The 20,471-nt window shown below is 41.2% G+C and overlaps 1 protein-coding gene and 1 long non-coding RNA gene across 7 annotated transcripts in view; one reads left to right on the plus strand and one right to left on the minus strand.

Annotated features, from left to right (window-relative positions):
- LOC106050310 (diuretic hormone receptor-like) overlaps positions 1–20,471 on the minus strand; it is a 117,590-nt gene that overhangs the window by 39,970 nt on the left and 57,149 nt on the right. Inside the window, exon 1 of one of the 6 annotated variants that reach the window (XM_056004573.1) lies at positions 7,459–7,639. The exons of 4 other annotated variants lie outside the window; for them this stretch is intronic. In XM_056004573.1, the coding sequence (XP_055860548.1) occupies positions 7,459–7,497 (39 nt within the window). In that variant the 5' untranslated portion in view covers positions 7,498–7,639. Of the gene's footprint in view, positions 1–7,382; positions 7,640–20,471 lie in introns of those variants that run through there. One more of the 6 variants, XM_056004581.1, reaches the window with a different exon arrangement.
- LOC129921784 (uncharacterized) lies at positions 303–19,122 on the plus strand. The gene is made up of 4 exons (XR_008773758.1): positions 303–433; positions 2,240–2,282; positions 7,013–7,063; positions 18,629–19,122. It is a non-coding gene; the product is annotated as an uncharacterized LOC129921784 (long non-coding RNA).

Genomic DNA, 20,471 nt, shown 5'->3' on the forward strand with positions numbered 1-20,471 from the left:
GTCACAAGTTGTGACCTCTATCTGTCACTGGACATTGCTAGTACCTTTTTGGAATAACATGTAAGGACACGTCACATCCTGTCTCTGTTTATACATGTACATTCCAGGGAACTGCCGCTGCTGTGTTATCTCGTCGGGGTCACACGTTAACCTCTTCCTGTCACTGGTCATTTGTAACACTATTGTTATAACCCTGCCATGCACACCGCCATCCAAGCTAGTGCAGAAGTTGCGCACTGTTAGAGACTAGACTGAGAAGAATGTTGATATTAGGAGATAACAAAGTTCCGCTCAAGTATAGAGTTGATGAAGATGTTGTGCTCCAGGCTAACGTATTTGGGATGTCCCCATGTTCTTTGAGTCGTTTTCCTTTAAGTTATTACAATATATTTTGATCGATGAATTAAATTCTGCCAAGCCGTTGGTTTTCCAGGTAACTCATTCCATGTTCTTATAGCACTAGGGAAGAAGGATCTTTTTTTTTTTTGAAACTCTGTCCTAGCATATGGAACAAGGAATGTGCCTTTATCTTTTTGTGTCTTTCTGAATATTTAATGAGGTTTTGGTTTTGTATTTGTATTTACTCTGCAGTCTTCTATTCTGAAGGGTCTCTAAATTTAGTAATATTTATTTAAGGTGTTACTCTAATCTAGTGGGAATATGCCTTTGTTATGAATCTCACGGGTTTATTTTGAATTTGTTCTAGTTTCTTTATGTTTTCTTGAGCTGCGGGGTCCCAAACAAAGGATGCATATTCTAGTATTGACCTAACCAAGGTTAAATAACATTATAATTTTAACTTGTTTGATTTTTTTCAGAATAGTAATGGGTCTAAATCTAAATCCAGATCGAAGTCTGACTCTAGATCCGAGACAAACTCTAGGTCCAAGTCAGACTATATCCAAGACTGACTCTAGATCCAGGTCTGATTCTAGATCCAAAGCTGACTCTAGATCCAAGTCTCTAAGTATATTATAAATATCTTCATAGACGTCTTTAGATCCAGAGATTTAATGAAGAATGAAAAGACCCTCTGTTTATTTAAAGTTCAAAAATGAGGGGAAAAGTATTAATTAAGACTAAATAAAGACTGAATTAAGACTAAATTAAGTTATATTTATAATTTTCCGATCGCGAGAAATATATCTAATTTTGAGACGCCAAGATAAACTATTGCCGAGAAAAAGTTAATTTGTGGTTATGTATTTCTAGTTTATTTACAAAGCTTATATCATCTCGCTCTGTCTGTCTGTTAAAAGTGTGTTCATGTTATTACTCCCACACCCAGTCTCTGATGAAGTTGGGACTTCGCACAATTATTCATTGACATAGACAAGATATAAATCAATAAAAAAAAGTTACCAATTAGTCAATTAATTACTGGTAATTAATCTTTTTTTTTTCATACAAACAAAAGGAAATTTATTATTCAGTATTCAAAGATATGGCTAAATTATCTTATCTTATAAAATACAGACGTTACTTTAAAAAAAAATGATAACGTCCCCTTAAATAACTGCTAACCCATTTTCTCCCTCGCGCATTCTCCGATCAAGTTGATACTTTAAATAATTATTTATTGTACCTAACAAAATACATATTTTTTTTAAAAAACTCAATTAATTAATTATTTAATTTTTTTATATCGAATAAGGGAAATAGCGTGTACATTATTAATAGATATAGTTTCAAGGGCGGAGTTCTTCCCCTTTAAATAATCTTTGTTTTTTTGTTGTTTTTTTTTAAGGATTTGTTATATTTGACTTGTTTTTATAAACTGCACTCTACTTGTACTTTCAACGTTCGTCTCGAAGAGAATGCCTTATTATAAAAGTTTTCGTAAACTAATTGAAGACACAGGCTGACACAGCGGATATACTATTTTCTAATTTGTAAAATAGTATTTTGGCCAAGCTGGGGACTTCTCCCAGTATTCTCTAGTTTTAGTTATGTTTTGTTAAGTTACAAACCTTATCCGCCCAGGATGACTCAGCATCACATGACATCTACAGGTAGGCTCATTTATATTGAAATATTTGTTGGTGTTTATCGTCCATCATCGGCTTCCATTAGGAAACTGGTTTCTACCACACTGTCCGGTCGTTTTGTTTCCGTTCTTTGGTAGTATTATTATATTTATTATTTGTACTATAATTATAATTATACTTATACTAACAATAATAATTATTATGTGAAAAAGGAACTAATATCATTTAATCCATTTTTTGTTCCCTCTCAGCGGTGTTTCCTTGCTTCAAAGACAAGCTGACTGTTGTGAAGCTGTAAGTCATGCTCATAGAGTACAAGAATTAAGTCCATTTCGATCAAATGAAAATTACTTTTGTTGATTTCTTTCCAACCATAAATCAGACTTGAAGCTTTATTTATAATCAATTTTTTTTCTCAGGGTTGACTCCCGAAGCGTTTCCCCTGATTTGGTATAGCTGCAAGGCAATAGGAGGATTGGATTCAGACGTTTTCCTTCGAAGCCAAATGCGTAAAAAGAGGGTTACCATCAGTGATGAAAGATATGTGTGGCTGTGTGTGTGTGTGTGTGTCATGAAACTAAGTTTTGTAGTGCCGCCGACATATCTCGTTCGCGGTACGAAAATCAATTTTAAAATCACAGAAGAGATAGCTGCTATGAGATAGCTGAAGAGATAGCTGCTATGAGATAGCTGAAGAGATAGCTGCTATGGGATAGCTGAAGAGATAGCTGCTATGAGATAGCTGAAGAGATAGCTGCTATGAGATAGCTGAAGAGATAGCTGCTATGAGATAGCTGAAGAGATAGCTGCTATGAGATAGCTGAAGAGATAGCTGCTATGAGATAGCTGAAGAGATAGCTGCTATGAGATAGCTGAAGAGATAGCTGCTATGAGATAGCTGAAGAGATAGCTGCTATGAGATAGCTGAAGAGATAGCTGCTATGAGATAGCTGAAGAGATAGCTGCTATGAGATAGCTGAAGAGATAGCTGCTATGAGATAGCTGAAGAGATAGCTGCTATGAGATAGCTGAAGAGATAGCTGCTATGAGATAGCTGAAGAGATAGCTGCTATGAGATAGCTGAAGAGATAGCTGCTATGAGATAGCTGAAGAGATAGCTGCTATGAGATAGCTGAAGAGATAGCTGCTATGAGATAGCTGAAGAGATAGCTGCTATGAGATAGCTGAAGAGATAGCTGCTATGAGATAGCTGAAGAGATAGCTGCTATGAGATAGCTGAAGAGATAGCTGCTATGAGATAGCTGAAGAGATAGCTGCTATGAGATAGCTGAAGAGATAGCTGCTATGAGATAGCTGAAGAGATAGCTGCTATGAGATAGCTGAAGAGATAGCTGCTATGAGATAGCTGAAGAGATAGCTGCTATGAGATAGCTGAAGAGATAGCTGCTATGAGATAGCTGAAGAGATAGCTGCTTTGAGATAGCTGAAGAGATAGCTGCTTTGAGCAGGGACGGACTGGGTATCAAAATCTGCCCGGGCATTACCATATAAACCGGCCCATAAATGGCATGTCATATATTTTCAGTGTGGGGGGCGTTTTTTCTACCCTAGAATACTCTCTTTCTATAATTAGTGGAAAGACAGTGCACACCGCCAAATGGCTGCTAGGGAGTCCGGGGGAGCGCTGGAAGCTCCCTCAGTGGGGTCCGGGGCGAAGCCCCGAAATCAAGCATTATTTCCGTTATTTTAACCTTTAAAAATGGATATTCTGAGGTATCTACAGTGCGATTAGCCTGCTACTCTTCCGCTAAAAAAATTCAAAAAACAAATCTGCTATTCAATGGTGTCCAGCGACTGGTAAAAAATGGTAACTATAGTTTTGCATTAGCTTTTCTATTGGAGGGGGAAGGGAAACCACAAAATCCATTTTGGATACGCTCATGAAATTTGGTGACTATAGTTTGCTTAAGTTGGCTGCACTTGGGCAGTAAGTAAAGTTTCCCTTTCAGACAATGAGGTCTGAGGCAAGTAATGGTTTGAAGACCCTCCCCTAGCGGCTACGCCCATGTGTTATATTATAGGTGTAAGCCTAATTCTCTACAAAATATATACAGTTTGATAACGCATCGAAAACTGGATGTATGCATTCGTAGGATGACATAATGTATTCTATTTATACATGTATGTAGTCTGAAAACAATAAACAATACAACAGCAGTCTAATGAGTTTGAAGCTTTTTGGTATTACTTATAGATTACAGACGTTTCTTCAAAAAATAATATTGTTACGTCTTACACATTTCATGTGTCAATCTAGTCATACATGTTGATCTGTGACTGAAAATATGCTAAATCATTGGTTTTCCTGGCTGACTTAGGCAACCCATTCCATTAAAAGATAAGAGAAAGCAGAACGGTTAGAGAGGCACTTACTCAATGTAAAAAGCTTTTGCTTCCTCCTAGTACATTCTCAAAAACGCGATTTGTATATGAATATACTATGACCCATTATTTAAAACTAGTCTACCGGCGGCGTAGCATACGTCGCTATTTTGCATGGCCACTGCAACCTAAGCGACCGCAGTGAGCCCCCACTTTCAAAGGATCCGCACTTTGATAGGACCCGAGCTAATTCAAGGTGTATAAATTATTAAATTAAACCATTTTATAAATTAAAACAGATTTCCTGCGCCATCCTGTCGATTTACCAGGAGCTCCTGGAAATCTCCCGAAATTGCAAAATATACGAAAAAGTCCTTAAAATATACGGAAATATATAGAAAAAAAAATTATTGTCCATTTGGGGGTGTCATTCAATATGGAAAACGCCAATCATACGCGCGCTAAATAAAAACGGCATTATGCATTAGCCGTAATTGTGTAGTCTGGTGAAAGAAGCTTCTCGCGCCTCAAACTAATGAAGAGCTACTTGAGGTCAACAATTCTCAAAGATAGATTGAAACATTTGGTAATTTTTGCTATTGAGCGTGATCTATGTAGGAAACAGAATTATTGTTATATACTCTATAACTTTGCTATACGCAAGGCTCGTAAAGTAATTCTGTACGTAGTAAAGAATGAATAAAATACATAGACGAATTTATTTTCTAATACAAACTCTTAAATCTCACAAATTATCCTCTTACCTACCCAAACTTGGCCCCGCGAAATCCGTTTCGCATAGGGCCCCACAATGGTTAAGTCCGGCCTTGCTATTTAGTGTTTGTAAAATGTTTTACATTTTTCGGATGTTCCTTCAGAGTTGAAGATAGTTAAGTTTTTAGTCTAAACCTCCCGCAAGACGAAGGGGAGTGGGAGCGGGCAGGGTTTGTACTTTGACAGTCCAACGCGCAGCCATCCGTTGCGACGTGTGAATACCCACGTGTTCTCCCCCCCCCCCACTCTTGTTTTCTCGTGGACTATCCGCAGAAATAAGAGAGTGATCTTTCCTTTACTTCTTCTTCTCGTTTAAACTGTTGAGGGAAGAAGAGAATTATATATATAGATATAAATCTCCTTTCATTTAATATTGGATGTGACAGCGTATAATAAATTATTGTAATTATTGTACTAATTTCATCATTAATGACTTCATACTAAGCATAAGTTTGCCATTAATTATAATAGTATAAAAGTTGATTTAGATTTATTTTGTAATTAAAATTTTTTTGTTAGCCTTAAGTGTAGTATGTTTAGATTTATGTTTTCAAGTCTCAGAAAGTAGAGTTTTATACCCATATTGAGCTGTGAATAAGTTGGGTGGTTTGCAATTTCGCGGCTGTGTGTATGTGTTTAAGTTAATTTCTATTAAGCATTGTTAAAGAGTTAATTGTCGCGCCTATCTTTTAAATTTCATTGGAACGATTAAAGATGGGGGAGGGAAGGAGAAACAAAAAAAAATTGGGAGTGCCATCAAAGGCCCATGCCGACCAGCAAAATGATTAGGCCAAACACAACCTCGAAGACATCAAAGCAGTCCATGCCGCTCGTGCATAGCAGAAAGTACGGTCTAACGTTTTGCAAATGATAATACGTACAGTGTATAGTGTATTTTTTTATATTCTTCTTGAATTTCAAACAAAATTAACTGTAATAAGAATTTAAAAAAAAAACAACAAAAAAAAAACAACAAGAAAACGTGTTCGGGCCTTTGTGTCTTGCTGCTGTCCCTTTTTTTTTTTAAATTGTCTGCATTGAAAATTTTTTTTCTTTGGTCGCGACCAGACCGGCCCATTTGGTACCGGCCCACCGGGCATTAGCCCGTTTGCCCATATAGCCAGTTAGCCCCTGGCTATGAGATAGCTGCTATGAGATAGCTGCTAATAGATAGCTGCTAATAGATAGCTGAAGAGATAGGTGAAAAGATAGCTGCTATGAGGAACGTGCCTTGGACCACCGATTGGAGTTTGAAGGACCTGTTCAAAGAAGTTTCAGACATCATGGAGGATATTTCTCTTCTTAGGGAGAAATTGGTGGGAGTGACTACTGATACCACCAGAAGTATGGCTGGATGTCATAGCGAACTGGCCACAAGAGTAATTATAAAATTTGTTGAGTCAAACGGTACTTCTGTTCCAAGAAGTTAAATCAGAACCATGTGATGATGTATTTGAGCACTGTAAATTTTTAAAACATTTAGACCACAAAACTTCTAAGTATTTTCTGACAGAAACAGAGTCCAAATATGAAGATGTTTTATGTTACAGTGAAGTGAGATGATTGGGCAGAGGAAAGATTGTAAAACTTTGTTGGATATGAGACATGAAGCGGACATGTTTATGACGTAGAAGTGAAAGCAATGGCCTCAAAGAACAATCTGTCACGGTTGAGGGATTTGGCTTTTAAAAGTGATATCACATCGACATCTCAATGAACTCAACAACAAACGACGAGAAGTACGAATTAATTTCGCATGACAGCTGTAATGGATAATGATCTTTTAGAAGTTGGTTTCGGAAAAACTTTCTCCCTCCTATAAATTAGTGTAACTACTCTACATTACGGGTTTCTAATACGAGTTCATTATTATTTATTTTTAATGGAACTTTTTTTTATCTTTTCAGTTATGTGGCCCGCGACACAAGTCTCAGAAATTAAAAAAGCCCTTTTAATATGTAAGGTTTCACTTCACTGTTTTATCTAATAAATTCAATTGAACATTATTACTTAATAACTTTTTATATTACCTAATTTCATTAAGTCGAACTGAGCCGAACCCGAACTTTAGACCTGTCCGAACCGAACTCGAACTATACCCGTCATCCAACCAAACCGAATTGGAACTTAAATTTGACCGAACCGAAATCGAACTTTAAAAACTTGGGTTCGATTCCCATCTCTACTACAAACCTGTATCAGAACAAGTACACATAAGACCTTAGTTTTTGCATGCGACATTTCAACAACCTACACATGTTTAAAAAATCGTTTTACCTTGGTTTCGATTAGAGACACTTGCATGATCTATCAGGTCAGACCTGAACACAATACATCTAAAACTCCACTTTACCTGATGACTATATTCGAAACTATCCAACAGCAAAAACATGCTCTTCTAGTGTTGAAACGTACAAGCGTAATACTCTGCTTAAAAGCAAATTGTATTCAATTATAATTTTTTTAGTTTCTTAAATGCATCTAACGATGTCAAGTGAGTGACCAGACTGTGCACTCACTCACCCCCCCCTCCACCCATTACCTGCTCGTCTAATTGCACATGTCATACGGGGATGATGAAAGGAGCGCGTGCACAGGGAGGAAAGGGGAGGGAGAAGAATAAAAATCCATACTACACTAAAATCATCGATTGTGCGCTCACCTTTAACCCGGAGAAAACTCTGCACTAGCGCTCACGTTTAGGCCTTCAAAATTGAACAAAACTTTTATAGTGTGTGCCTTGACTAAACTGTACATTTTATTTCATGATCTATACGGCTCTATGTGTGTGAGTGAATTCATGACATCAATAATGAAGGCGTTTAACCAGATAGAAAAGTATTTTATTGTGCAGCATTTTTTGTTTTGTTTTGAAGATATGGTGGAAAAATTGAATTGTTGTATAGAGATGAAGTATATTTCTAGTCAGTTACAGAGATAAGAAGGACGGATGAAATTAAGATTCAATGTTTTTACTTAGAAATATAAATGTGTACTTCTTTTTTTTAATGAAACTTAGCTCATGGAGTTTATAGAAAATGATATTAATAAAAACATGTTCGAGTTTATTTGACCAAGAAGTAGGAGACTAGATTTATTTATGATCATCTTTTTTTATTTAAAGTTAATTTAGAAGTTTTAAAAGGAAATGAATTTTTAAGAAATCATGAGCTCTCCCCAGCCCCCACTTGCACACATTTCTAGTGGCCTGTATGTCAGAATTATTTTAACAGCAATAACTCCATGATCCGGAGCTTATGTTATAAAAGTATAACGCTTAGTGGTTATCATAGAAACAGCAAAAAAGTCACAACTTTATTTCGAGCTAATTCTTAAAGATAAAGACAACAACATATAGCCCAACAACATTATTTCATCTTGACATTTAAGCACTGGGATACAAACTCACACCCTCGAACTCAGATACAAACTCACACCCTCGAACTAAGATACAAACTACCCTCGAACTAAGATACAAAATCGCATCCTCGAACTAAGATACAAACTCGCATCCTCGAACTAAGATACAAACTACCCTCGAACTAAGATACAAACTCGCATCCTCGAACTAAGATACAAACTACCCTCGAACTAAGATACAAAATCGCATCCTCGAACTAAGATACAAACTCGCATCCTCGAACTAAGATACAAACTACCCTCGAACTAAGATACAAACTCGCATCCTCGAACTAAGATACAAACTACCCTCGAACTAAGATACAAACTCGCATCCTCGAACTAAGATACAAACTACCCTCGAACTAAGATACACGCTCGCATCCTCGAACTAAGATACAAACTACCCTCGAACTAAGATACAAACTCACACCCTCGAACTAAGATACAAACTCACACTCTCGAACTAAGATACAAACTACCCTCGAACTAAGATACAAACTCGCATCCTCGAACTAAGATACAAACTACCCTCGAACTCAGATACAAACTCACACCCTCGAACTAAGATACAAACTCGCATCCTCGAACTAAGATACAAACTACCCTCGAACTCAGATACAAACTCACATCCTCGAACTAAGATACAAACTCGCATCCTCGAACTAAGATACAAACTCACACCCTCGAGATAAGATACAAACTAACACTCTCGAACTAAGATACAAACCCACACCCTCGAACTAAGATACAAACTCACACCCTCGAACTCAGATACAAACTTACACCCTCGAACTCAGATACAAACTCACACCCTCGAACTAAGATACAAACTCACACCCTCGAACTCAGATACAAACTCACACCCTCGAACTCAGATACAAACTCACACCCTCGAACTCAGATACAAGCCAACAACCTCGAAATAAGATACAAACTCACACCCTCGAACTAAGATACAAACTCACACTCTCGAACTAAGATACAAACCCACACTCTCGAACTAAGATACAAACTCACACCCTCGAACTAAGATACAAACTTACACCCTCGAACAAAGATACAAACTACACCTTGAACAAAGATACAAACTACCCTCGAACTAAGATACAAACCCACAACCTCGAAATAAGATACAAACTAACACTCTCGAACTAAGATACAAACTCACACCCTCGAACTAAGATACAAACCCACACTCTCGAACTAAGATACAAACTAACAACCTCGAACTAAGATACAAACCCACACTCTCGAAATAAGGTACAAACACACACCTCGAACAAAGATATAAACCCACAACCTCGAAAAAAAATGTTCCCAGTCGCTGGTCTTCTGTGTGTAATATTGTTATCTCTGATTCAATATGGAGACATAATATTGTTACGACCCTATTGGCGGCGCAAAAGGGTTAACTATAGGCTCAGCTGACACACTCGTGAATCACTCAGGTCAGCGGGGCCATGGACAAGGGACAGTACTACGATTACACGCAAATATGACCAATGTTATGGTCATGTGATCGAAAGCCTGCGGTACGAGTGACACAGTGTGTAAGAAAGCGGCAGTTCAAGACCGGAGAGCGTTGAGACCAGGACTGTTAGTTGGCCATGAAGTCGGTCCTTGTCGAGTCCTCAAGTGTTATGTACGAGTCTAGGAAGAAATAGAGACAGTAGAGTTGTATACGGTGATGTACAGTTTAACATTCGTAGTAGCTTATTGTGTTGCCAATTGTGTCGTATTGGCTGTCTTCTACTTATTCACTCATTATTAAAGTACCAGATTATTGTGGAGCTCTTGTTGGCAGGTTCTTGATGTGTTGATGTGTTGTGTTGTGTTTAGCAGTGTTTATAGAAGGCCGGAGTAGAAGAGAACCGTAACACTGGTGTCAGAAGTGGGATCGGATCGTATCGGATAGGAACGGATCCGCTATGGCTACTATGAAAACGTTAGACCAACTCCGTGTGAAGGAACTGAAGGAAGAGCTCCGTGATCGAGGCCTGAAGACGAGCGGCAACAAAGAAACCTTACAAGCACGCCTTCGGGAAGAACTGGTGAAGGAAAAAGAAGATCCGGACACATATCTTTTTGAGGTCGAACCGGACTTGCTGGAACAAATCAATTACAAGATAGATGCCATGGACACCAAGATAGACACGATGGACTCGGGAATCAAAACGGAGTTATTGGCAATGAACCAACGCATACATGCTGTGGAGGAGAGAATCAGAGGGTCGACGCAGTGGAGAAGGCCATCGACGAAATGAAGATACAAGTCCAACGCAAGCACACAAATGTACCAGAAGCAGATATGACGTCATTTGTACCTGAAGTCTCCGGGAAAATGAAGCCCCCCGTATTTGATGGTTCCGTGTCCTGGTCAGTATACAAGAAGCAATTTGACGCAGCAGCCAAAGTTAACAAATGGATCAGTGAGGAGGAGAAAGCAACAGCCCTTGTGTTATCCCTAAGAGGAAAAGCCTCCGAATTGCTACAGTCTCTACCGAACCAGCAAGACTTCGCCGCCCTAGTCCAGGCTATGGAACTCCGATACGGGGATGAACATCTGCAAGAAGTATATCGTGTGCAACTAAAGACCAGACAACAGCGCCCCGATGAAACACTACAGGAACTAGAGACAGACATCGAACGCCTCGCACATCTGGCCTACCCAACCGCCGCACAAGATTTTCTGGAAGTCATCATTACAGACGCTTTCATTGATGCCCTTCGAGACCCCGAGTTAAAGAAAGCCACCAGAGTTAGTGGTAAACGTAAGGCCAGTGAAGCCCTCGTATATGCTCTCTCATATGAAGCCGCCAAAGACGCATAAGGGAGCACTCATCAAGGCCGAAGGTTAGAAGTCAAAGAGGAAGAATTTACACAACTTGTGAGAAGGGTGACAGAGGCAATAGATGAACGACGAACAAACCAAGTACCAGAAAGTCAACCTAGGGTTCCTGTACGATGCTGGAATTGTGGTGAACTCGGTCATATACAAAGAAGCTGCACTAGAAGATTTGCACAAACTGGAACCCATTACAGATCAGAAAGGTATGCACGACCAAATTCTCGGGGCTACCAGGGAAACTAGCACGCGCCGGCTTCAAGGGGTGGAACCCGGCGACACAGAGAATGAGAGCCCCTGCAACCATCATCCCGGTCGCCGTGCTAGGGCAAAGTAAGAGTCTAAAGGTCATCGGGAAAATTGGATGTCAAAACTATCACTTCCTCCTTGATACTGGTGCCTCACGATCAGTCATCCGGTCAGATAAAGTGGACAATAGCAAGAAAACGCCAGTTAGGGCCTACTCGTTGAAAACAGCCAGTGGAGAACTGATGCCCATAAAAGGCCTGATCGACATAACAGTCGAGATCGGAAATCAGTCATTCAAACACGAATTCCTGATTGCTGACGTCACAGATGACTGCATAATAGGACTCGACTTCATGCTGAAATATGGCTTTTCTTTGAATATCGGCGGAGGCACTTTACAATGTGGGGACCTCGAAGTACCCTTGCTTGGCGACGAAAATGAAGAAGATGGCCGAGCCAGAAGGGTTACGTTGGTGGAAAATACAACCTTGCCTGCTAAGTCGGAAATTATCATTTGGGGGAAGATTGAGGACGACTATCCCACGACAAAAACCGCGCTGGTAGAAAGCTTGAACACCAACTATAACGGGATAGCAGTAGGAAAGACACTAGTCACGATTGGTAAAGACCAAAAGGTACCCGTAAGAATTATGAACCTCGGCACAGAGGAGAAACATTTACGGGAAGGAAGCCTCATCGCTGGTTGCCATGCTCTAGAGATGATAAGAAACTGCAGCAGTGAAAATCCCGACGGAATACTCAAGCCCAGTGAACCCCAGGTTACTAAACTTCTGGCAGAAGCCAAAACGATCTTGTCAAAAGAACAGTACACCAAAGCAGAACGATTCCTAAGAGAGTTCTCTGACATATTGCCATCTGATGAAATGGACGTTGGGTGAACAAACCTGATCCAGCATCGAATAGACACAGGAAACACTAGGCCCACCCGACAGCAACCACGTCGCCTGCCGCTAGCAAAACATCAAGAAGCTATGGACATGATAGAACGAATGAGGCAGCAAGGGGTTGTTGAACCATCCAACAGTCCGTGGTGTTCACCCATAGTCTTGGTAAAGAAGAAAGATGGATCCACTCGATTTTGTGTCGACTATAGATTACTAAATGACGCCACACACAAGGACAGCTATCCGCTTCCTAGGATTGACGACACATTGGACACACTTGCTTGGTCACAGATCTTTTCCACCCTTGACCTAAAGAGCGGTTACTGGCAAGTGGGACTACACCCCGAGGACAGAGATAAAACAGCCTTCTCTGCTGGTAATGGTCTCTGGCAATTCACCGTGATGCCTTTTGGCCTCTGTAACGCCCCAGCCACCTTTGAAAGACTAATGGAGCATGTGCTAAGAGGACTCAACTGGACCACGTGTCTTGTTTACTTAGATGACATTATCGTCATAGGCAGAACCTTCGAGGAACATATTGCAAACCTGAAGGAAGTGTTTGAACGAATTAGAAACGCTGGAATGAAATTGAATCCAAAGAAGTGCTCCTTGTTCAGAAGGACTGTCAAGTACCTTGGGCACATCGTGTCAAAGGAGGGAGTCAGCACAGACCCGGATAAAGTTGAAGCCGTAAATGGATGGCCGATCCCCGCTAATATCCAGGAGTTAAGAAGCTTTCTTGGACTCTGCACGTATTACAGACGTTTTGTGCCTAATTTCTCTAGCCTCTGTAGTGCCCTTCATCAATTGACAGAACCGAAGCGGCCGTTTATTTGGACAACGGAATGTCATGAGGCCTTTGAGAGACTTAAAAAGGCTCTTGTTTCATCGCCCATTCTGGCCTACCCGATACCAGCAGAGACGTTCGTACTTGACACTGATGCGAGCAATACCGGAATAGGTGCTGTCTTATCCCAAAAGGTAGATGGAACTGAGAGAGTCATAGCTTACTTTAGTCGGAGCTTGTCCAAAGCCGAGAGAAACTACTGTGTCACAAGACGTGAGCTACTGGCAGTTGTGGATGCCATACAACATTTTCACAAATACTTATATGGGCAAAAATTTATCATTAGGACAGACCACGCTGCTCTACAATGGCTGTTGTCATTTAAAAGTCCGGAAGGACAAGTCGCCAGGTGGATTGAACGTTTGCAAACCTATGACTTCGAGACACAACACCGAAAAGGACAAACTCACCAGAATGCTGACGCGCTGTCTCGACGACCTTGCAGAATGGAATGTAAACACTGCAGCAAGGTTGAAGAAAAGGAAGTTATCGTTGATTGTCGACATCTTGGGGTACAAGCTTCCGGGTCATGGTCCGACGAAAGAATCCGAGAAGACCAGTTAAAAGATGAGGACCTGGCTCCCATTCTGCTTATGAAGGAAGACGGACAAAGACCAGAATGGCATCACCTTTCTGATAAAGGAGCTGCTACCAAGGAATATTGGGCACAATGGGACTCACTGACAATCGACAATGGAGTTCTCAAGAGGGTCTTGGAAACGGCAGATGGGACATGCAATCGCTTACAGCTGTTTTTGCCTAAAGTGAGAGTTGCTGAGGTGCTGCAAGAAATCCATAATAATTCCAGTGGGTCACATTTAGGTGTCAACAAGACCTTTGAAAAAGTACGCCAGCGGTTTTACTGGTTCGGCTACCGGGATGATGTAGAAGAATGGTGCCGAAGATGCGACCCATGTTCAGCAGCAAAGGGCCCGCACAGGAGAACGAGGGGACGTATGCAGCAATACAACGTCGGTAACCCCTTTGAAAGAATAGCGCTCGATGTAGCCGGACCATTTCCTGAATCCCAGAGAGGAAACAAGTACGTTCTAGTAGTGATAGACTATTTTACTAAGTGGCCTGAAGCGTATGCGATACCAAACCAAGAAGCCACCACCATAGCGGAAACACTTGTGGAGAATTGGATTAGCCGATTCGGTCCTCCCAGGGAGTTACACTCCGACCAAGGTCGAAACTTCGAATCCAAGATCTTTCAAGAGATGTGCCAGGTACTCGGCATCGAAAAGACACGCACAACCCCTCTTCACCCCCAGTCAGATGGAATGGTGGAACGATTTAACCGAACATTGGAACAACATCTGTCGAAAGTCGTCGATGAACGTCAAGAGGACTGGGACACCTATATCCCAATGTTCCTTATGGCATATAGAGGATCGATTCACAGCACCACCGGTTACACTCCAGCAAAGATGTTGTTCGGCCGAGAGCTGCAACTACCTTGTGACTTGCTATTCGGGATCCCGGGAGATGTGCCAGCCTCTTCGACAGACTATGTCGCAAATCTCCGAAAACGGATGGAGAAAACTCACGCTCTAGCCCGCAGAAACATCAAGATCAACAGTGACCACATGAAGACAAGGTACGACAAACGGGCCAATGCCGCTGGGTTTCATGAGAACGATCTGGTGTGGCTGTACAACCCACAAAGACGAAAAGGCAAGTCCCCAAAGCTTCAAACAGACTGGGAAGGACCCTACCGCGTGATAAAAAGAATCAACGATGTCGTGTATCGAATACAGAAGAGCCCAAGATCCAAACTGAAGGTCGTCCACATCGACAGACTCAACAAGTACCATGGTGAAGCTGGATCTGCCCGGGGCGGACAGATCTAAGGTGGTGGCACAGATGGGGGTAGTGGTGTGTGTAGTCAGCCGTCGCTTTTGCTGCAGAAATGAGTGCCTCCGTCAGCCAGACAGAGCCAGACAACGTTGTGTTACAGCCAGACAGAACCAGACAACGTTGTGTCTTACATCAAGCCTGTAGCTGGGGACATTAAAGACATCTGTCAATCTGTCAGTGCTGATGAGAGGGACCCGAATCCTGATGGCTGCACTCAGATGTTTGGCGAGAACTTTGTGTGTCGAGCTTTGCAGGGAGAACGCCAACTCCAAGAAACCCATCGGCAAGGTCTGCACCCAACAGACGTTTGTCCAACTGACGAGACCTGGTGATGGTCAAGTAAGTGAACTGGAGCCTGATGCTGAAGATGAGGGTCCTTCGCAAGTGGAGTGCTGCCAACTTGCTCCGCTAGTTTGCCCTCCGGACAAGCCTGAAGATGATGTGTGCCACTATCTCCCCTCCTGTGGACCTGACACCCATTCCCAAAAACCCGTCTCTTGAAAACCCTATGAAACAACCTGATAGGCCAGCGATCTTGGTGACCCCAGTCCTGACATCCTATCCCTCCCCGTGTGTTAAGTGGCTGCCCTCAGAAGTGAGCGACCGAAGAAGGCGACGTTTGCTCAGTCCAAAGTGCATGGCGATGCAACCACGACGTCAGTGCAGCCAGGTGAAGGTCACCTGGAGTAGGAGAAAGAGACATACGCCGAATACAACGCAGATGGCTCCATCGAGATGGCAATATAAGCCCATTGTCGCCCCCACCGATAGACCTCCTCCTGCATCGATTCACCTCCACTGCCCATGTCGTGTGATAGATTTTGTCCGGGACGGACAAATCTGAGAAGGGGGCAATGTTACGACCCTATTGGCGGCGCAAAAGGGTTAACTATAGGCTCAGCTGACACACTCGTGAATCACTCAGGTCAGCGGGGCCATGGACAAGGGACAGTACTACGATTACACGCAAATATGACCAATGTTATGGTCATGTGATCGAAAGCCTGCGGTACGAGTGACACAGTATGTAAGAAAGCGGCAGTTCAAGACCGGAGAGCGTTGAGACCAGGACTGTTAGTTGGCCATGAAGTCGGTCCTTGTACGAGTCTAGGAAGAAATAGAGACAGTAGAGTTGTATACGGTGATGTACAGTTGAACATTCGTAGTAGCTTATTGTGTTGCCAATTGTGTCGTATTGGCTGTCTTCTACTTATTCACTCATTATTAAAGTACCAGATTATTGTGGAGCTCTTGTTGGCAGGTTCTTGATGTGTTGATGTGTTGTGTTGTGTTTAGCAGTGTTTATAGAAGGCCGGAGTAGAAGAGAACCGTAACACTGGTGTCAGAAGTGGGATCGGATCGTATCGGATAGGAACGGATCCGCTATGGCTACTATGAAAACGTTAGACCAACTCCGTGTGAAGGAACTGAAGGAAGAGCTCCGTGATCGAGGCCTGAAGACGAGCGGCAACAAAGAAACCTTACAAGCACGCCTTCGGGAAGAACTGGTGAAGGAAAAAGAAGATCCGGACACATATCTTTTTGAGGTCGAACCGGACTTGCTGGAACAAATCAATTACAAGATAGATGCCATGGACACCAAGATAGACACGATGGACTCGGGAATCAAAACGGAGTTATTGGCAATGAACCAACGCATACATGCTGTGGAGGAGAGAATCACCAACATTGACGAGCAGATGAATCAGAGGGTCGACGCAGTGGAGAAGGCCATCGACGAAATGAAGATACAAGTCCAACGCAAGCACACAAATGTACCAGAAGCAGATATGACGTCATTTGTACCTGAAGTCTCCGGGAAAATGAAGCCCCCCGTATTTGATGGTTCCGTGTCCTGGTCAGTATACAAGAAGCAATTTGACGCAGCAGCCAAAGTTAACAAATGGATCAGTGAGGAGGAGAAAGCAACAGCCCTTGTGTTATCCCTAAGAGGAAAAGCCTCCGAATTGCTACAGTCTCTACCGAACCAGCAAGACTTCGCCGCCCTAGTCCAGGCTATGGAACTCCGATACGGGGATGAACATCTGCAAGAAGTATATCGTGTGCAACTAAAGACCAGACAACAGCGCCCCGATGAAACACTACAGGAACTAGAGACAGACATCGAACGCCTCGCACATCTGGCCTACCCAACCGCCGCACAAGATTTTCTGGAAGTCATCATTACAGACGCTTTCATTGATGCCCTTCGAGACCCCGAGTTAAAGAAAGCCACCAGAGTTAGTGGTAAACGTAAGGCCAGTGAAGCCCTCGTATATGCTCTCTCATATGAAGCCGCCAAAGACGCATAAGGGAGCACTCATCAAGGCCGAAGGTTAGAAGTCAAAGAGGAAGAATTTACACAACTTGTGAGAAGGGTGACAGAGGCAATAGATGAACGACGAACAAACCAAGTACCAGAAAGTCAACCTAGGGTTCCTGTACGATGCTGGAATTGTGGTGAACTCGGTCAAATACAATATTGATAATGTATGCAAACTTGATGCTATTACGTCCTACTGGGTGGCCCAAAGATTGGACAGCACAGAACAAGACGATGATGGAATTAGACTTCACGCGCCCAAGCTGCATTCTTTCTTCCTATTGCATATCAGTGTGTAACACATTGTCACTTTGATTAGTCACAGAATGTAACGTAGCTCTAGGAAATAAAGGGTGCAGCCAAAGTTGTCTTCAGTTTAAGGAAACATGTTCGTTTGAACAATAAGTTATAAAATGCTTCACGTTTTGAGATCGACTAGTCTAACTCTACGTTATGGAAATCATTTTCTTTTCTATTTTTTGACAATTGAATAAAATATCTAATTGATTTGGTTTCTTGTTAGAGCAACTAGAATATTAAACCAAACAACATTATATCCATTGAAATCTTCATGTAAAATAAGAAATCATAATTGAACTGTTCAATAATCTACTCATAGTGACTGGTTTTCTACCCGCATGGAAAGATAGTCAACATTATGTTAGGAATTACAGACATTCCTTCTCAAATACATTTATAATACTCATCTATGTGTTAATGAAGTCTAATTTTCAGCTCTAAGTAACTTCTTCCATACTTAATTTAGAAAGAACTAGTACTCTTATGAATTAGTCCTAGAATTTGTAGTGAGAAATATGCTTATATCATTGTGTCTTTCTGGGTAATTACCTTAATAAGATCTAGTCAATATTGTCACCGATGACGTCACAGGCTCTACATAGCCAGCTTTTTGGTGCATCAGTTCAACAGTTGATCAGCGGTATTTTTTTAAACGGTATTTTTGTGAGTTCACCTTTTAGCAGCACTTTTAGCAGCAGCACTTTTAGCAGCATCACTTTTAGCAGCACTTTTAGCAGCAGCACTTTTAGCAGCACTGGAGAATCAAATTTTCATAGATTTTTTTCATTTCAGGCACAAAATAATTTCAATATAGAGGCACACTTTCCCTTTGAGTTAAAACGTATTCTTAAAAAAACCAAATGGACGACTAACTAGCGGGAATAAAGGAGAGTTGGGAAGAAGATCAAATGGTATGCCTTGAAATTCTGTTAAAATGATACTTCAATTCTTAATTGGCAACAACGAAGTTTAATTTAGCGTCCTTGTTTAGTTGAGACTCCCCATCATCAATTAGTTATCAAAAGAATTTGTCATGGGCAAACTGACGTTGAAACAGATACTAAAACTAAAATGAACTAAGGATTAATACATCAGTCAAACTGAGATGAACTAAGGATTAATACATCAGTCAAACTGAGATGAACTAAGGATTAATACATCAGTCAAACTGAGATGAACTAAGGATTAATACATCAGTCAAACTGAGATGAACTAAGGATTAATACATCAGTCAAACTGAGATGAACTAAGGATTAATACATCAGTCAAACTGAGATGAACTAAGTATTAATACATCAGTCAATATGAACTAATGCTTAATAAATCAATTAAACTGAGAGGAAATTATGCTTAATACACCGCAAGTCTTTTTTTAAATTCCTATTTTTAAAAATGTGATGTTTTAGCAAAAACTAAAATGTTTGTGATTTTATCCTGAGTTGTCCAGCTTTTTGGTCTGACGATGTCACGTGATCTTTTCCTATTTGAAGTTTATAACAGTTTAATCTCTTGAATGAATAAGTAAACTTTCATTTATGATAAGAGTTATCTGTTGTTGTTTTATTTTCATATTTTGCTAAGATGTCTACCATGCAGAGATGGGGAAGAAGCGGAGAAGAGAATGAGTAGGATAAGACCGGCAGAGGAGAGTAAGAGCTGAAGAGAGTACCGGCAGAAGAGAGTAAGAGCTGAAGAGAGTACCGGCAGAGGAGAGTAAGAGCTGAAGAGAGTACCGGCAGAGGAGAGTAAGATTAGAAGAGAGTACCGGCAGAGGAGAGTAAGAGCTGGAGAGAGTACCGGCAGAGGAGAGTAAGAGCAGAAGAAGAGCAGAGAAAATTGAATACACCAAAGCAATAAGAGAGGGGACTAGCAAACAAGAGACAGTGGGAGGGGGAAGGTCATGCAAAGGAGAGAGGGTGGATGGAGAATGGGAGGGGTTCACAAATAAACTGATAGAAGAAATGGACGAGATGAGAGATGAAAATAGAGTAAACGAGGGACACACCTTTTATTTTTACAAAATAAGTAAACTGACAGGGCGGCGCAGGGCAATTACCTGTATTAGATAACGCGTTAATTCATCACCCTGCTGTCTGCACCAGGTTCAACTCCTACCCTGCTATAGAATTCTTCAGTTTCAACTAATTTAACTCCGCAGTTTTATTGCCAGCTTTCACAGGTTGTTTATTTTTTATCTGATTGCTTAGCAAAACAAGAAAACAAAACCAGTTCATCGCCTTTTTTTTAAGTGAAACTCTCGGCTTTATTTAGCCTGAGCTGAGAGGCTTAGAAGAGACATTAGAAAGAAGAAAAAGAAGATATAAAGAGAGTGTATGCACAATGTGCCTGTGTGATGAAGATGTTCTAACAAAATGTTTTTGAGTTGCAACAGTTTCCGAGTGTAGTCCACTTACAAGCCTATGAGGACTGGGGATCTTTAAGTGTGAATGAACGCTGGACATTCACCTTTTAAATGCTACTTTCTCCTAATCATTTTACTTTCTCTTTTCCTAAGGGAAAAAAAGGTCCAGATACTCATGCTGCTGAGATATACAGCTCGTTAAATATTATATAACTGTGAATGTTTTTTTACAAATCATCCATCAACTTACTCTCTGCCTGTATGGTAAAAAGG

The sequence above is a fragment of the Biomphalaria glabrata genome, chromosome 1 (genome assembly GCF_947242115.1).
Source record: "Biomphalaria glabrata chromosome 1, xgBioGlab47.1, whole genome shotgun sequence".
NCBI classification, from domain to species: domain Eukaryota; kingdom Metazoa; phylum Mollusca; class Gastropoda; family Planorbidae; genus Biomphalaria; species Biomphalaria glabrata.